The sequence below is a fragment of the Echinops telfairi genome, unplaced genomic scaffold (genome assembly GCF_000313985.2).
Source record: "Echinops telfairi isolate 266 unplaced genomic scaffold, ASM31398v2 ScPeMD7_23;HRSCAF=83, whole genome shotgun sequence".
Lineage (NCBI taxonomy): Eukaryota > Metazoa > Chordata > Mammalia > Afrosoricida > Tenrecidae > Echinops > Echinops telfairi.
Window position 1 is genome coordinate 71511295 of NW_022103920.1, and position 17750 is coordinate 71529044.

At 39.0% G+C, this 17750-nt stretch overlaps 1 protein-coding gene across 4 annotated transcripts in view; it reads right to left on the reverse strand.

The window, feature by feature from the left end:
- DGKB (diacylglycerol kinase beta) overlaps window positions 1–17750 on the reverse strand; it is a 788541-nt gene that overhangs the window by 544536 nt on the left and 226255 nt on the right. For all 4 annotated transcript variants that reach the window (XM_045288861.1, XM_045288860.1, XM_045288859.1 and 1 more), the window contains 3 exons: window positions 16349–16437; window positions 16154–16270; window positions 6617–6715 (listed from right to left, as the gene is read on the reverse strand). In XM_045288861.1, coding sequence (XP_045144796.1) covers window positions 6617–6715; window positions 16154–16270; window positions 16349–16437 — 305 coding nt within the window. The remainder of the gene's footprint in view (window positions 1–6616; window positions 6716–16153; window positions 16271–16348; window positions 16438–17750) is intronic.

The following is a 17750-nucleotide window of genomic DNA, read 5'->3' on the forward strand; positions in this document are numbered from 1 at the left end:
ATTGTGTTAAATAATATACTCTCTTGATCTCCAAACTATGAACATTGATCATTTTAACTGCAGAAAGTAATCACTGTATCTTATGTAGGATCATTTGGTGATTTTTTTACAGGGATAGAAAAAGATCATTTGGGAGAAAGTGGCTATTTTAATTTAACAATAGTCTATTACTTTAATCTATTTTTATGATGATAGCCATATCAAGGCCAATCACCAGTGATATTCACTATAAATGTGCATGATTGAAGGAGAGAAGTTGCTTACCTTGTTAATTTCCATAGCAGATGAATATATGTTAAATATATATCAAGCGATATATTAAATAACATATTATTAATGTATTAAACAGCATATTCATAAATCAATATTAATTGATTTTAACTATATATTAATTAATGATTTGTCTTCTTTAATTAATTTAAGATTAAAGCAAATATTAGGAAGACATAGAGGCCTTAAAAAGGAGACAAAAATATATATATATATCACAAAGCTTTTCTGATATATCAGAAGAATGTTGCTATGAATCTTGAAGTTTGTTATTAAGATAAGGAGTATGTAAGTGTCCACCAGGAACTAGGTATCTATATTGAGTTTACACAGATCATTCAATAACCAATATTGCACTATAGAGCTAAAGGCTATAGGGTTAAAAAAATGGTGGATAACTGAAGTTCTTCTCATATTTTATAAAACATAACTAAATTGAGCCTGTACCTCACCAGTTCCTCTTAAGAGAATTTTAACATGAGAAATGGCACTTATAATTCTTAGGAAGGGAACTATGTTGAAGAGCAAAAGACAAAATAAGATCATATTTTTTGTAAGGAATAATTATTTTCTTTTAACAAAAGATTAAAACCTAATCAGCATAAGATAAGATAAAATACTAATTTATAAATTATCAAGGGTTCATGAGGGAGGGGGGAAGAGGGGGGAAGAGGAGGGAGGGGGAGGGGCAAAAGGAAAATGAGAAGCTGATTCCAGGAACCCAAGAGGAAAGCGAATTTTGAGAATGAAGAGGGCAACAAATGCATAAGTGTGCTTTACACAATTGATGTATGTATGGGTTGTGATAAGAGTTGTATGAGCACCAATAAAATGATTTAAAAAAAACCAACCTAATCAGTTGTGTGAAATCATCCTCAGGAAGTTAAGAAGAGCACAGATCAAATTGAGTTTCAGGTTCTATCAGCTAGAGCATAATTTAAACAATATTATTGCTGTGAATGGAATAATGTTATTTATTTTTTGACTTAGGTAATGGCTACAGTACTCAATCCACTATATAAAAATTATAATACACAGTACAAGAAACTAACCATCATTTTTGACTTACAAAAGTGGATGAATGAAAGTTTAGAGAATTGATTTAGAATATTATGTTAGCATATACAAAACTTCCAAGACTTGAGGAAACAATTATACTTAGTGATGTACCAGTGATGTGTAATGATTTTTGTTTGTTTTTCACTTTTTAAGGTAGAATTTTGTTTTGTAGAAAGTGGGTTGAGCCAATTTTTTTAATTTTTCCATTTAAGAGAGTTCAAATTAACATGGAGAATCATTCAAAGTCTTTTCAATGTTAAACAGACATCCTCACATCTGCATTTATGAGGGTTGACTTTGGAAGTATCTTGGAAGTGGTTTGTTGTAAAAGTGGTGTGATGGTAGTGTCTGACCTCTGACTTCACAAGGCAAGGGAAAAAAAATCAACTGTCCACGAGTGATTCCTGTGAGGTCAAGGTCAGTCATCTCCATGCTTCCAAGAGTTTTACCAACCCCAACAGGAGAACGATGGCGCTTTCTACTCCCATGAAGAGTTCACAGACGGAAACCTGGAGGGGCCATGCTCCCAGCTGTTAGGGCCCCATGTGTAGGGATTGACTTGATGGCAGCGAGTTTGAGTTAAAGGAGAAAGCCGACCGCCTCCCCACATCTCTGCTTCTCTGCTGGGGCTGTGATCTGCTGCAATGACCTTAAGGAACTCACAGACAGTACTCATGACGATGAGGCTCATGATGGAAGGAAGGTTACAGGGTCAGGATCACTCGGATTAGAGTTCATGATCATGAAAGCTTCTCCTCAAACGTGCCCAAAGCCAGGTCTCTCTCTGGCCTTTGTTCTCTGGGCTCGGTGCTGCTTGGGCCACTGCTGCAAAACGCTTTAGCTAGGCCAATAAGTGCCCAGACGCACTCCACTGTGCCAGCAAGCCTCCCACCCGACTGCAGTCAGTTTTCACGCTATGGAAGAAAGTCCACCGCTCTGTCTCCTGCTTGTCTCCTGATTCACTGGCCCCCGTGCTGCTGCTTTTCTGTTATTGCTTCATGTCATATTTTGATGTAACTCGGGCCCCAGCTTTCTGTCTAACAAAATAAGGAGGCTCCAAGCACAGGATCCTGGGTTCAAAGGACACACTCAATTCTGGTCGCTTTTTATTGGTGTGTGTGCCACTGAGATGGCTTGTTTTAAAATGGACTGGCTGCCAAACTGACCAATTATCAATTAGGTCCTAATTTTCATAACCTTATTTGCATTCCCCACAAGGGTGCTATGCGCCTTATTTATAATATTAACCAACTAGCCAGTCTCCTGTTGGGTCACAAGCATGTCACATTTGCATAATCCTACCCAGCTATTGGGTGAGAATTACAAAAGCCATAGGTAGAAGAGCCTTTTGAAGCAATTCCAGGCACTGCACTTTTAAGGCTGCTCAAGCTTCCACTGTGCCCCTCGTAGACCTCACCGTGGAGGTGACGTGTAAAGCAACTGCAGCCAAGCTGGAGAAAATCAAAATAAGGATACGAGGATAAATCGCCTGAGGATTAATTTGATGCTCAAATGCGAAATCCAAGAGGATGATGAGGTTACTGACTTGAGAGAAATGAGTTAGAAGGTATTAGCCAGTATGATAAGACACATAGGAGAAGGTCCCAATTAGGATTTAGAAAAAAGAGGGGAATGTTGATCGTGGTTCATGGGCTCTGGATGGCTAACACTTAGAATGAAACCCTAGATTATCATTTATCTGTCACATTATCAGAAGTAATTTAGTAACCTCTCTTGTCTGTTTCCTCATATGTAAAATGAGGGGTATTTTCATCTTTAGTCTATGAAGTGATTTTTGAGAATTAAGTTAATTAATGCAAGTCAGTATTAATAACTGAAACTCTTCATAATAGCAATTACTCCCTCACTCATTCTTATAACCCGGCACCAACAACAATGGAATCTTTGACTCTATCGCAGTTTACAAAGTCTGCTCCACAACATCCATTACAATAGCGGGTGCCTCGCCGCCACTCCAATGGAGGGTGCTGAGCATTCAGGACTGTGCATCACGCTTCACATCTCCACGTCCCTTCTGTCCCAGCTGAAGGTCCAGTGCCAGTCAGTTTAATCATGAACTCACATATATTCTCAATTTTATAAGCTATTCTATCTTTTAATCATACCTGACCAAGGCCTAGTGCTTAGGAAAAAAAAGATTGAGCTATGTCTATTTTATTCCTGATGCAAAAATATAACTAAAGATATATATTTGAAAATGACTAGGGAAATAGATTCATTCACCATAACTGGTATTATACTCGGTTTATGATCAGTGATCAGCATGAGCTCCTCAGGACTTCCTAGCTGTTATATGTGAGTGTTGTGATCCGTTAAGTTTCCACTTTTCTACATGACTCTTTCCACGTCTTACCAATCCTCAACCTTCTCATACTGCATACGAAATCGTCACTCTCTTCTAATGACCAAGCTTCTTTTTTCTCTAAGAAAATAGAAGCATTTTCCCCAGTTTCGTCCTGTTTGTCCTTTAAAAGAACAGTTGGGTTATCTATGCATTTTAATGACAAATGAGCTCATTCCTCCTTCTGGATAAATCATCTAATAAATTCCTACTAACTAAACAAAAAAGGCAAAAAATTTAGTGTTACCAAAATTCCCCTGTCAACTGGAGCCCTATAGCATCGTTGACTTTCTCCTAGTAGCTGTCCCTCTGCTCACCCAGATCCACTCATCTCGGCGATGCCCGATAGGCATGTTAGTTTTCTCCCACCGCAGATACCACGCACCTTCTCGTTCAGCTGTGCAGAAAGTACTTTGCCCAGGTGGCCATGTGCTTTCTTACATGCATTCCTCAGCTCTTCACTCAACTATCTCCTTGACTATTTTATTTTACACTTTCTTGACCATTTTATTTTACAATTACATCCCGGCATTTAATTCTTTCTTAGACTTTTAAGAAACGATGGTGGCACTGTGGGTGAGCGCTGGGCTAACCACTGTAAGGTTGGTGGCACAAAACCACTAGACACTCTGTGGAAGGCAGTGAGACTGCCTGCCCTTGGAATGGTTTGCAGCCTCAGAAATCCTATATATGAGCTCTGTCAGTCATAAAACCCTCGATAACAGTGAGGGTTTTTCTTTTCCTTCTTTTCATTCGTTTCTCTGTTGTTCTTATTTTCCAATGAATTTTCTTTTAAAATATTGCCAGCATAATATACAAAGTGAAAAATATCCGCTTACTTATATGGTTTATCATCCATTTGTCCCCACTTAAATGTAAATGCTATGAAAGCAAATATTTGCTTTCCTGTTATTGATATTTGCACACTTAAGACAGTTTTGCTTTTTGACAGAATAGACACCTAGTTCAGGTGAATGATGAATTCATATGTTAAAACAGCCATAGTGAAACTCTATGCTCAATAACTACTGGTTATCGCAGCATGGGACTCTAAGTTGGAATTCAAAATAGGAGGATGAGTTCAATGCTTGCGTGGTAATAGATTCCTCTACGTAAACCAGATCTTATTGAGCAGACTACTTAGAGTTGAAAGATGTGGCATGTGAGGCTAGGACACAGGTAAGTACTAACCTAAAGCAGGCTGAATAGTAGAACCCAAAAAAAACCCAGAAAGCAAAGATCCAGAGAAATATTGCAAGAAGAACTATGAACCTAGGGTAAAGTGGAAATCAGTAAAGACATTTATTTTAAAAGAATGAAATGGCCAATAGTATTAAATACTTCAGGGCGGCACATACTGAGGGGATGGTCAAAGGGCAAATGGTTAGTACAAATCATGATAGAGATCCTAGGAGGGTGCGTTCATTGAAAATAAACTTTAGAATCAAAACGTCTCATTATGACAAGGACAGGGCTTGCAAGGCAGTGAGAAGATAAAAATATTCATAATGAACTTTATTTTTCATCCTTGCTTCTCTCAAAGAATGAAGAGGCAGTGTACGAAGTGCAATCCGTTCTTGCTGGATTGATATGGCCATGTGCTGACAGAGTGCGTTCCGGAACTCGGTCCAGCCCCAGTGAATGAAAAAGGGGTTAAAAAAGGCAGTTGAGCAGTGGAATAAACTTCTTCCCAGGGCTCAAAGGTAGATCAAGGAAGCATTTAATCCAATAAAATTACACAGTATTTAAATAAGAATGAAGATAATATAAAGGTTTCAGACATCCTGGCTATATAAAATATCATTATAAAAAATAAAAAGAACATCAAATTAATCTAAAATGTAAAGTACTTTTATATGGTCCTCATTACTTTAATTAATCTTAATTGCTACAGAATGCCCCATAAATGTTATATTAAAAAAGGAAATTTATAATTAGTGATTGTTATCTCAACAAGATTGAGACATTTTATTTTTCTCTGCTTTTGTAGTTTGAGAGTATGAAAGAGCTTTAAAAAATTTTTTGTTAAATAAAGGCATTTAAAATACAACCAGTATTTTACAGATAATTACAAAATGAATCATAAGTGGGTGTAAATTGAGTAATTTGATTAATTTCTATGTTGACCTTTAGAAAAGTATTTGTCTAGCATTTCTTAGTTGTATTTTTATTATATCAAGATGAAGTTTCACTCATTTAATTTTCATGGTGTTTTTAAATTGAGAAGAGCATTATAGATGTAAGATTAGTTTGCTTTTTAAAAGAACTATTTCATGTTGGAAAAATATTTTTTTGGATTTTATAATGTAATATTAATCCTGCCTTTAAATACCAGCCTCTCACTCTAGTTTGTTCTTTCAGAGTTGCCTTACTTTTATGCATTATTCACTGCTATATTTATTAAGTAATTATTTTGGAGGTAATGAAATTTATTGTTCACTCATAAACAATAAAATAAACCTAATGGTAGTGTCTAGCTTTCAGCTCGGTGTGTGTCATCATTCTAGGGAGCCCCTGACCTAGAGGAGAGACCTGAACTTTGCAGATATATAATCTGCATCCCCAGCAAATTTGTCTATAAGAATAACTTCATTATTCTGGGAAGCTAGATCTATAAAATATGTAAAATGTAGAAGTATTCTGCCTGTACAGTTTCTGGTAAGTACAGCAGATCTAAGTGATAAAACCTGAGCCAGCTTTAGTTAGAGAACACCTAAAGAAAAAAGACTTATGATATGGAGGAAAAAGGAGATACGGCGAAGAACATGTAGTTCTTCCTCTAAAGGGATGCAGTCGTTTAAATCTGTATCGTTTCTGCCTTGATTAATGACACATCAGCATCTGAAAGCATTTAGCAGTGGTCTAGTCCGCCTGGTAGTGAAAGTGGTCCAGAGATGTAGCCGGAATATGAGAAGAGAAACTCACCAGTACCACGGGACAGATTGTGGTGGGCGGTAAAATATGGTCTTTCAAAGGTCCGCAGTCACATTCGGGCTTTAGATGAGAAGCGCATTTATTGTGCAGCTAGAGAAGGGAAAAGAGAGACGATGTCAAATGCTGCATGACAACAGTGACCATTAGACAAATGATATTTCAACCGAGAACCTGAAAACACATGAAGAAGACATTTAAACACTACAAAAAATAAATAAATAAGTCATAGACTTGGATTACATTTTCCCTTAGGTATCTACCTTTATTAAGACAGTTAGCAATTTCTGTGACGTAGCATATGAATTCTCAAACCGTCAGAAACACTTATGTTAAAAGTGCACTTCAGGTTTTACATTGAGGAAGCCTGGTTTCCTTAACAAACACAAATCATTGTCCATCACGTTCATTCTTTGCTGATTTGCCGTTGTCATCATCTTGAAACCATGGTGCACTGTCGATTTTTGTTTTTGACCCTCCTGTTTTCTCAAAGTCATTCCAAAGTGCACCACTCAGTATGGGGCATAATTGATCCCATCATTAGTTTTGCTCCGTAATTCAATATGTAAATGAAACCAGAGATTTGTCTCAGTGGGAACAGGATATAAACATAAGAAGATGATTATGATGATAAAATTTTATCTTTATATTGTATTTATCAGCTCCATGTTAAGTTAGTGTAGAATCATACAAAGTGCTATTTAGTTTTCATCGTGTATGAATTGAAGATGATTTTTTTTCAATGTGGGCAACATGTTTAAATTAAAGCATTACAATGTGGGATATTAAATAGTGACATTTAAAAACCAAAACAGTAGATGTTATCAAAATCACAGATCTGATAAAATAATACTTTGTTTAAAGGCATCTAGGGGTTCCTCTCTCCCTGTTGCATATTAATTTATTTATGAAACTTACACTAGACACTTATCTTTGAGAAAAAACAGAGACGAACTCTCAATTTTGCACAGCATACTGTACCTTTTAAGCCATGGTTACATAAATTTCAATAGTAAATGTACCTCTAAGCAGTTAATTAGCAACTAAAAATGGTAGCATAATGCGTGGTGATTTAATATTGGTGATAGGAACTATATTGAAGAAGCATTTCTGTGGTTCTAGAATATAACATTTTTCACATGAATTTCCTGCCTATAGTATAAACCTAAGAACTAAGGCCACTTGGTTCTCTCATTCATGTAAAATAAGTCACATTACATGAAATAAAATATCTTTACTAATTCTCCATAATTAGCAGCTCTGCTTCTTGGTAGCACATAAACTTCCCTATTAAAAAATGACTTAATCTTCTTATGAGGCCCTGCTGGTGCCTAACAAGAGACAAGAGGTGTTGAAGAGGAAAGACATTGTTGAAACCACATGTACGAAAGAACTAAATAAAATGACACTGTGATTTGGCAAATTGAAATGCATAGCTTCCTCGAAATAACATTAGAGATTAGTTTAAATAGAATATTAGTTTAACTTAATACATTTTACTAAAGTAAATCATGGTCATGTATATCTCGGTTCAGAAATAATAGATAACTAGGCACCATGAAAACTGAACCGGACAGTAGGCTTCTTTGTACCACGGTCATCACAGAGAAAAAGGCTTTTGCTCTTTAATTTTGAAAACTGCTTTAAAACTGAGCCTTCTATCTCTCAGATACCTCCACAAACAGCAAGGTCCAAGATAAAAACCCTGTGTGTGTAAAGTGAGATGTGTGATGGAAAGACACACCCATGACTCTGAGGAACAGGAACAGGGCCCCTGTGTCGGAAGCCACCAGTGACCACATGCATGTAGGCTCAGGATTTATCCACAGGCGGCAGGCCTCACATGCCTCTAGCCTTTCGTCCCTTGTTCTCCTAAAAGCACTCTTTGATACTATGAGGGATTATTGACCTCTCTTTCAAGGTGTAAGAAGAGTTGGGGAAAAATTAAAAAAGAATTTTGTCATTCAGGTTAGATTTCCTTCCCAAAATAAAGAACTGAGGACTCAAGGGGATTTACAAGTGGATGAGAAGATAAGGGGTTAATCCTTCCTATTTGGTTTAGAAAGCTCAACAGAAGTACTAGCAAATGGCTCCCGAAACACTGGCCCATACAGAGCTAAACAAAGCCTGTATTGGATTTTAAAGTTTAATATCCACTGCAGCCCACATTTATGAGCAATGGATAAACAGGTGCAAAGGAGAAACCTGCAGGAAAATAAACATTGTGGGTTCACTAAGAATGCTGCTAACCAGAACACAGAGTCTCAAAGGGTCTCAGAAAATGCTTCCTAATCAGGATATCTGCAGGAGTTAATTTTATGCAATAATACTTTGATTTAGCCTGAATTCTGGTCATCAAGAATAACACTGTCAGGTGATCTGACCCCACCGCACCGGGGGGGGGGGTGGTGGGGGGGTTGGGGCGGGGACACTAAGGGCGTGCAACAGAGCAGCAAGGGGAGCAGAGCAATGAAGCCCCATGGAATACCCCAAATAGACTTGGGGCAGGGTGTGGCACCCCATCAGACTCCGCCAACCAGAAAACACTCCTTAAAGGTCAACAAACACCTGGAACTATTTATAGGCTTTTCTTATTTTTTGTTGTTTTGTTGTTGTTGATGATATGATGTCATTATTTCCTTTTGCTTTGTCTTGTTTTTGTGCTTATTATTTTCTCTGCATGTCTATGTAGATGAGTTGGCAGGATAAACAATCCAGAGGAGAAAACAACAGGACCAATGGTTGGGGGGGGGGGCACGCATGGGAGAGCGTAGTGAGAGAAAGAAGGGGGTGTAAACAAACCCCAGGACAAGGAAACAGCAAGTGATCTAAAATCAATGGTGAGGAGGGTGTAAGATGACTAGTAGGGCTTGATCAAGGGTGTAGCTGAGACGAATTACTGAAACCCAAATGAAGGCCGGACATGAGAGTGGGACAAGTGGAAAGGTAAAGGAAATACAGGAAAGAACTAGGAGAAAAAGGACATTTACAGAGGTCTAAATGCAGGCACGTACATATGTAACAATATTTATTTTCATATAATAATAGAGAAATAGATCTATGTACATATATGTATATGTTAAGTATTAAGGTAGCTGATGGACATTAAGCCTCTACTCAAGCACTCCCTCAATGCAAAAATACTTTGTTCTAATAACCTGGCATTCTGTGATGCTCACCTTCCCTACACAATCGCTGAAGACAAAATGGGTGCATAAGCAAATGTGGTGAAGAAAGCTGCTGGTGCCCAGCTATCAAAAGATAGAGGGTCTGGGGTCTTAAAGGCTTGAAGATAAACAAGCAGCCATCTAGCTGAGAAGCAACAAAGCCCACATGGAAGATGCACACCAAACCATGAGATCACAAGAGAACCAGAGAACAAACAACAAAAAACCAAAAAAAAAAAACCATATCGATGTGAATGAGGGGAAGGGCAGAGTGGAGACCCAAAGCCCATCTGTAGACAATTGGACATCTCCTTACAGAAGGGTCACAAGGGAGAGATGATTCAGTCAGAATTCAGTGTAACACTGATGAAACATACAACTTTCCTCCAGTTCTTTAATGCTTCCTCCCTCCCACTATCATGACCCCAATTCTACCTTACAAATCTAGCTAGACCAGAGCATGTACATTAGTAAAGATAAGAGCTCGCAACACATTGGTCCTAAGGACCAATAATGAGAATAGCCATATCAGGAGGGTAAGGGGAAAGTGGGGTGTGTGTGTGTGAAACTGATCACAATAATCTAGCTATAACCCCCTCTCATGGGGATGGACAACAGAAAAGTGGGTGAAGGGAGACAGCGGTCGGTATAAGACATGAAAAAAAATTGTAAATTATCAATGGTTCATGATGGAGGGAGAGTGGGGGAAAGGGGGAAATGAGCTGATACAAGGGTTCCAGTAGAAGCAAATGGTTTGAGAATGATGATGGTAACAAATGGACAAATGTTCTTGACACCATGGATGGATGTGTGGATTGTGATAAGACCTATAAGAGCCCCCAATCAAATGATTTAAAAAGATATGTCATTATTTGGAAGTAAGCGTGTCGAAGCTGAGGACACTTCTCCTCATGGATCTGGAATGGCATCCCATAATGTGAACGGGCACTGCTGGGCATATGACAACACTGTGCTTAAACTCTCGAGCCTGAAATTTTATGGACTACTATTTAGAAGGAGGACCCCTGAGGCAACCACAAGACCAGCAGCTCACAACTGCCATCTGCTTCCTATTTCCATAAAGAATTATTGTCTCCATACTCACAGGGGACGTTCCCCCCGTCCTACAGGGTGACTATGAGTTGGGATCAACTTAAGGGCAGCGAGTCCTGAGGACATAAGAAAATAAATGGCTAAGTTCTCACTGTGAACCAAATATGAAGACTAATTATTACTTTAAACACAACCAGTTCTAAAGTCACACAAATGTCCTTACCAAGAATATAAATAAACAAGCATTCATAAATAATGCCTGCCTCTTCAGTATAATGAAACACTCTAGAAAAGAATGTTATCTATTTTCCGCAATATTTCTCTTTTTGTTAGGATATCTTTAGATTACTTTTAAAGAAGTATGCTCCCTCTAAAGAAGTAAATTACTTCTAAAGATGTAAAGAACTTAGAAACTCTCAGATCATAAATTTCTTAGGTGTCCAAAAATGTCCGTTCACGTTAAGGCATACCATTTGCTCACATGGGGTAGTCGTTACAAGTTGTGCTGCAATCTGCAAGGTCAGAAGTTGGAAGCCACGAGCTGCTGCAAGGGAGAAAGATGAGCTTCCTATTCCCATGGTCGTAGCCTCAGAAACTCACAGGGCAATTGTGCCCTGTCCTGCAGAATTGCTGAGACTTAGCATTGACTTTATAGCAGTGAGTTTTATTATAGATCTAGGACCTTTAAATTATAAGAAATAGCCTTGCCTGCAAATAAATTGTAAGATTGGATATAACGTGTGGAAAATTCCAGGTCAACCTAATTTAGAGCCAGATTTATAATTGCTGGAAAAAGCTATCTCAAGTTAGCGAGAGAGAGAGAGAGAGAGAGAGAGAGAGAGAGATAGAGTTGTATGGTTGCGTATCAGAGGAAGTTGAGAAAACAGTGTGCTTTATGGAGAAGAAAAATGTGGAATCTAAGAAGTTAAAAGTGGGAGCAATAAAGCTAACATTTTAATAAGAATTTAGAGCAAAAGGAGAAGTGCAGTCATTAATTAAGGAGATTTAGACAAGCTGACAGGTGCAGTTGTCTATGCATCCCACAGATATTTCTCCTATCAGTCGCCAGCAAGGCGCTGCCTCAAGTTGGAATTTAGGAAAGCATAATCCCTGCCACTGAAAAGAGTTAAACAACAAATAGCTTATTTTTTCATATTTAATATGAGTAACATTATATGTGATAGAAAACATAAATAATTACTAGCTATAAGCATAGACTATCTTTCATCAAACCCAAGTAAAAGGAATTAACCACTCTCCTCGCGATTTCTGCCTGAATGAGAACAATTTTACCATGATAAGGAGCAATGTTCACATGTACTAAATAAAAAGTCAAGGAAACACACCCCCCGCATAAATAAACTGGTGTGATTCATGAAATCTTAAGGGAAACAAAATATAAGAAGTAGAGAGAAGGAGCCAAGAGAATGTCAGATGTTCGAAGGTACTTTTCTACTATTCTATCCTTACCTAGGAGTATTTAAAAGTTGTTTCATTTTACAGAAGGACGTATCACTCAGTCCTAAGAATCTAGCTTTCACCTACAACATGGCAAACTAGGATGATATAAAAAAAGCCTTAGGTACTAACAAAATAAAAGGTGTGAAATAGTTTATCTTAAACTATTGGTTTTAGCTTATCTGATAATAGACTTAACTATTTCAGAATGGCTAAAGAAATAAAGAGTGCATGCACTTAAAGGTCAACATTAAAAGCACAATTATTGAACACTTCTAAACCCAACATTCTGTTCCAAACCTTGGGAGACTAGGGGGCAAATCTGACATGAACCTGGTGTTGGAGCTGACCATACCTAGCATTGAGGGTAGTGGCCACATTGAGAATCAGTCCTAAGTCCTTGTGTGTGAGAGAGACGGTGTGAAATGAAAGTACACAAGTTCTGAAAACGATAAACACCAGTGTCAGGATAACTTTTACTAGAGATAGGAAACTAACTTTAGTTCTTGAGATATAGTTGGAATTTAAGGAGGAGGCATTCAGTGAAATAGGGAGAGCAAAGTAACAGGAAGGGGTGAACTGAACGTGTCCTTCCCTGGGGAGCGCTACGAGATGTGCAGCTACTGCAGACGGTACATGCAGGAAAGGAATGTTATATATAGTCATGTGCTTAGGTTCAGGTCTGAATTTTGAGGAACTGCAAACCAGGTGGAGACGGGGGGGAGGCAAAGGCTGCGTGTATTATCCCAGAACTCTGATAGGTTGCTGGAGAGGGCATATGATAACGAATGAGTATTTTCAGAAGATCTTTCTGGAGGTGGGATGCTGCCTGCATTATAGGAAAAGTACCTTCTGTTACAGAGCGAAGCCAAGAGATTCTGACTCTAATCTAGCCAAGAGGTGCTAAGAGCTTGCACTAGGTCTGTGAATGTGGAGGCAGACTCAAATCTGAGAGCTATTTCTGACGACAGTGTCGGCGCTCAGTGATGGGTTGAGTATACGGGACAAAGGTGAACGACAAGAGCGAAACACAGGGACTTCCAACTACTTCCAGTGACTGGACGCGTGACGCAACCATGTCTGATTGAAATGAGAGCTAAGCTAGCTGCTCTTTGTGAGACTGACATGTCCTTTTCATCTAGGACATAGTGAGTGTCAGGATCGTTTCATGCTAGGTGCTTTGAAAATTCAGGACCGGCACACAATACTACTTTTCCTCTGACTTAAGACTGCGCCATTATGCATTCTTCCCGAGGTGAGAAACACCGCATGAACAGTATTCATGGAGTGTCCTCAGTGTATAAGGGCCTGGATGTTGACCACCTACATTTTATTTTACATAATGCTCACTCTGTAAACTTATAGAGCACATTTGATATATTACGCCAAATCCTAAATACATCTACATGGTCATTTACTCATTTAACTTATCATTTATAGTAGTCCTACAGCATAGATATCACTAACTCCTTTTTAAAAGTTAGAAATCTGGCTAAAGCAAGGTATGTGTCTGGCCCAAGCTAACACAACTAGTAATTGACCATATTAAGAAATTAGATTGGTGTCAATATAAGATTCAAATAATTCCTCAAAGAAGGATACAGAGAGAAGTCATGCTTTGTTCTATTTTCTTTTGGAAAAGTACTGAAATGAAACCAAGCTTCCTTCTTTTACATCTCTTCACTTCAATTCTTTATGCTCTTCATTCAGAAAGGAAACTAAAGTATAAAACTGAGGGTGTCTGATCTCATCACTCGCAAAGCTTTTGCTAGCTCCTTACTAGATTAATTTCACTTTCAGGGAAGCCTAGGGACAAAATAAAGTAAACTCAATTTGCTTAAATTTAGATGATGGTAGGCAATTGTCAGTAGCCATAAGTTGAGAGCATATAAATTTCACAATATTTTTATACAATGGCTCAAGAAGAAAGCTAAATTATATGTAATTATGTAAATGTTCTTATGTTGACATATAACTTGAAACGAAAATCAATATATTGATTAATTTGGTCCTGGGATTATTTAAAATTAAAACTCTGAAGTACATTGAGATTGAAATTATTTATTAGAAATCAAGCCATTCTTCTAGATGTACAAAAATATTTTGTAAAAATAGTGAAGCAAGCCTTGTTCAAAGAGCCACATGCATATTCATAGAAACCCCAAAGCGCATAGTTTACAACAGATAAAAATCAAGTCTGGGGAGAACTTAGTCAGAGGCCACCCGTTTCTCTGTCTGTCTTGGTCTCTCTTTCTCCTCTCGCCTGGCTCTTCCGTAAACCTTAGTTTTGTTTTTGTTCTGATGGAAAAAATTTAAAGATTTAAACACTTTTCCAGCTTATATTGAGCTCTGCTATAATGCCTAATGGCATCACATTGATGTACCTTAATAACAACAAAATATCATGAACACATGGTCTTGTGTTCCCTGGATCATCAATGGTCTGGTAGATGCCAAGGGAGTAACTCTCTCTTGTAACAGGAGGAGCCTCGTTGCTTTGGGGGTGTGGCCTCAAGACGCAAAGAAAAAGTGTGCTAATGAGCGGAGGGACTGCAGTGTGGCCTTTGAGGGTGGAGGGAAGAGGAGGAAGAAAGGGGAACAGATGACAAGGTCTACCTATGGCCTCCTCCCTGGGGGACGGACAGCGGAGAAGTGGGTGAGGGGAGACGTCGGATGGTGTAAGATATGAAAAAATAATAATAATTTATAAATTATCAAGGGTTAAGGGGTGGTGGGAGGGGAGAAGGAGGAGGAAAAATGAGCTGACACCAAGGGCTCAAGTAGAAAGCTGGTGTTGTGAGAATGATGAAGTCAACATATGCACTAATGTGCTGGACACAAATGATGTATGTACGGATTGTGATGAGTTCTATGAGCCCCTGATAAAATGATTAGGGGCTAAACAAAAAGTACTTATATTATGTTTGAAAGTCAGTTTGTTCTTCTCACTACTCAATGTCTATGTGTGAATGTGCACGTTTAAGAAAACTTATTAAAATTCTGTGGTGCGGCCCTGATACTACCGGCAAAGTTGTGCATGCAGCTGATTCAGAGTGCCCTGATTCTGGTAAAGCAAGAACTCTTTTTCCTTTAGGAAATGGACTCGTTAGCTTTAGCTAGAAAAACAAACAACCAAAAACCCGTTCCCGTCAAGGTTTTGCAGTACAATACCAAAAGTGGCAGTCGTTGAAAATGTGCATTCTAACTATTTTCTAAACATTAAACACTACAGGACTCCTACAGGACCCTCTGCAACCTTATTTATTCCAGAATTTCATTGATGAGGCTCTGACAACTATTCAAACTAGGTAGATTCCTAAAGTTTCGGGATTGACAAACTTCTCATTTCTCGCTCCATTAAGAGGACCTTTAATTACTGTGTTTCTAGCTGCATTCCGTGTCTCGTATGATGTAGCGGATGAAAGAAGTCAGTGAGACATTGGAAAAGAGAGTACCATGAGTCTGAGACGCATGGAGACCAACACTGTACCCAAATGGGCTTGTCGGGGAAGAGTGGGGGGGGGATTCCCACAGCCTGGCCTGAGTTGACTCTCTGAATACCTTCCTGGTAATTTCTAGAATTTCCAAGGAGGAGAGTTTGAAAACTATATAATGGTCTAACGTCTAAGATTGTCATCAGGGGGCAATTTTGGAATCTATGGGGAGAGAACCAAATGTGCAGCTTTCCCTTTGAAAAACAGATGCAACAAGAATCCCCCATGTTCGTGTTGCCTTCACATAAAAGCTGAGGAGGCCTCCTTACATAGGGCTCTCAAGAGGATATGGAATCCACAGTCTGGAAGGTGAGCCAATGTGAGTGCTCCCCCTCCCCACCCCCCACCACATTACTCACTGTGATCTGACACCAAACACAGTGCAGTCCTGTCAGGCCCTGGTAACACTTAACCGTTTTGTGGCACTTGTCACATTTGGTTGGGCAGTTGCCTTCCACCCAGTAATGGTGCATCACCTAGAACAGAACAGCAAGCGGGTAAGAGGAAGCACCTCGAAGCACCGCCCTCAGAAAGCCGCAGGGCCACCCACTTACATCGGTGTTTTTCTTGGACTTCACATAGGTCTTGATGCAAGAGGGAGGCGCTCTAGCGACACAGCGCTCGTGGACCGTGTACTTGCAAACTGAAAGGAAACATGTACACAAATTCAGAGCGAATCCTCGTCCTGATTGCAATTTCACAGGAAGGAGTGACATTAACAGAACCTCATTTCATATCCACTGCTCCCTAATCAATCCAATCAGCCACATCAAGGAAAAGTCCAAGTCGGCTGTTTTTACCATGCAATACAAAAGGCCAATTAGCACAGGAAATATTATGCATGTGAAAAACCAAGACTCCTCTATCATGGCATAGCAGGAAGTGCCTAATTAAATCAGCCCTCACTCAAATTTTTCACAATAATTCCCAGAGGACAAAAATATTAAAGACAAATTGATGACTGCCAAATGGCTTAGTGTCAGTTGCTCAAAAGAAGAGATCGACATTTTACAAAGTATAGGCACGAGGGCAGCTGGCCGCCTGGGAATAGAAGCCCCCGAGTGGATGCTATGTCGTCTATTGATTTATCTCAGCCCTCAATGGCTGATTAGTCTATTACCAGAGAATAGAATTTGTCATGCAGTGCAGGCACACTGGCCGTCACAGGACTGCTTGTCTGACAGGAAGCACTTTTCCCAGGCAACACATGGCATCTACGAGAAAGGATGCACACCCGGCACCAGGGGAAAGCAGAAACCTGTTAGGGGAAGAGAAATTCAAATGTTGCCCAATAACTTGAGCTCCAGACAAGTGCTAAGGCTGCACCCTATGAAACACAGAAAACTATGGAAAATGAAATGCAAGGCAGTCCCACAAATTTCCGACTCTCACAGGTTTCACAGCACATTCAAAACTTGACATATATGGGCAGATACACATATATGCACTTATGCAAGCATACACAGGTATGTGTATGCATAGGTGTGTATATGTCTATGTATTTATATGAAACCAACTTGTATACATAACACCAAAAACTCAAACCCATTGTCAGCGAGTCAATTCCAACTCATAGCCACTCTACATAGTTTCCAAGGTTGTAAACCTTTATGGGACCAGACAGCATCATTTTTCTCCCTTCAAGTGGCTGGTGGTGTTGAACTGTCGATCTTGTGATTAGCAATCCAGCACTTACCTCACAGACCCACCACAGCATACCCTAGATAGATGAGAGATAGCTGGGTAATCATTAAATGGCCCTAAGATATTCAATGTCTATGTAGCTACCAATCTATTATCTATCTATGTATAAAGCATGTAATATATAAAATGTTCCATCAACTGAAATATACACACAAATTATTTTATAGCCTGAAGCTGGATATAATTGTCAGATAAATATAGAACTCTACATTTAAAAGAGGAGAACACAAGGTTGTTCCTGCAGGGCCATCA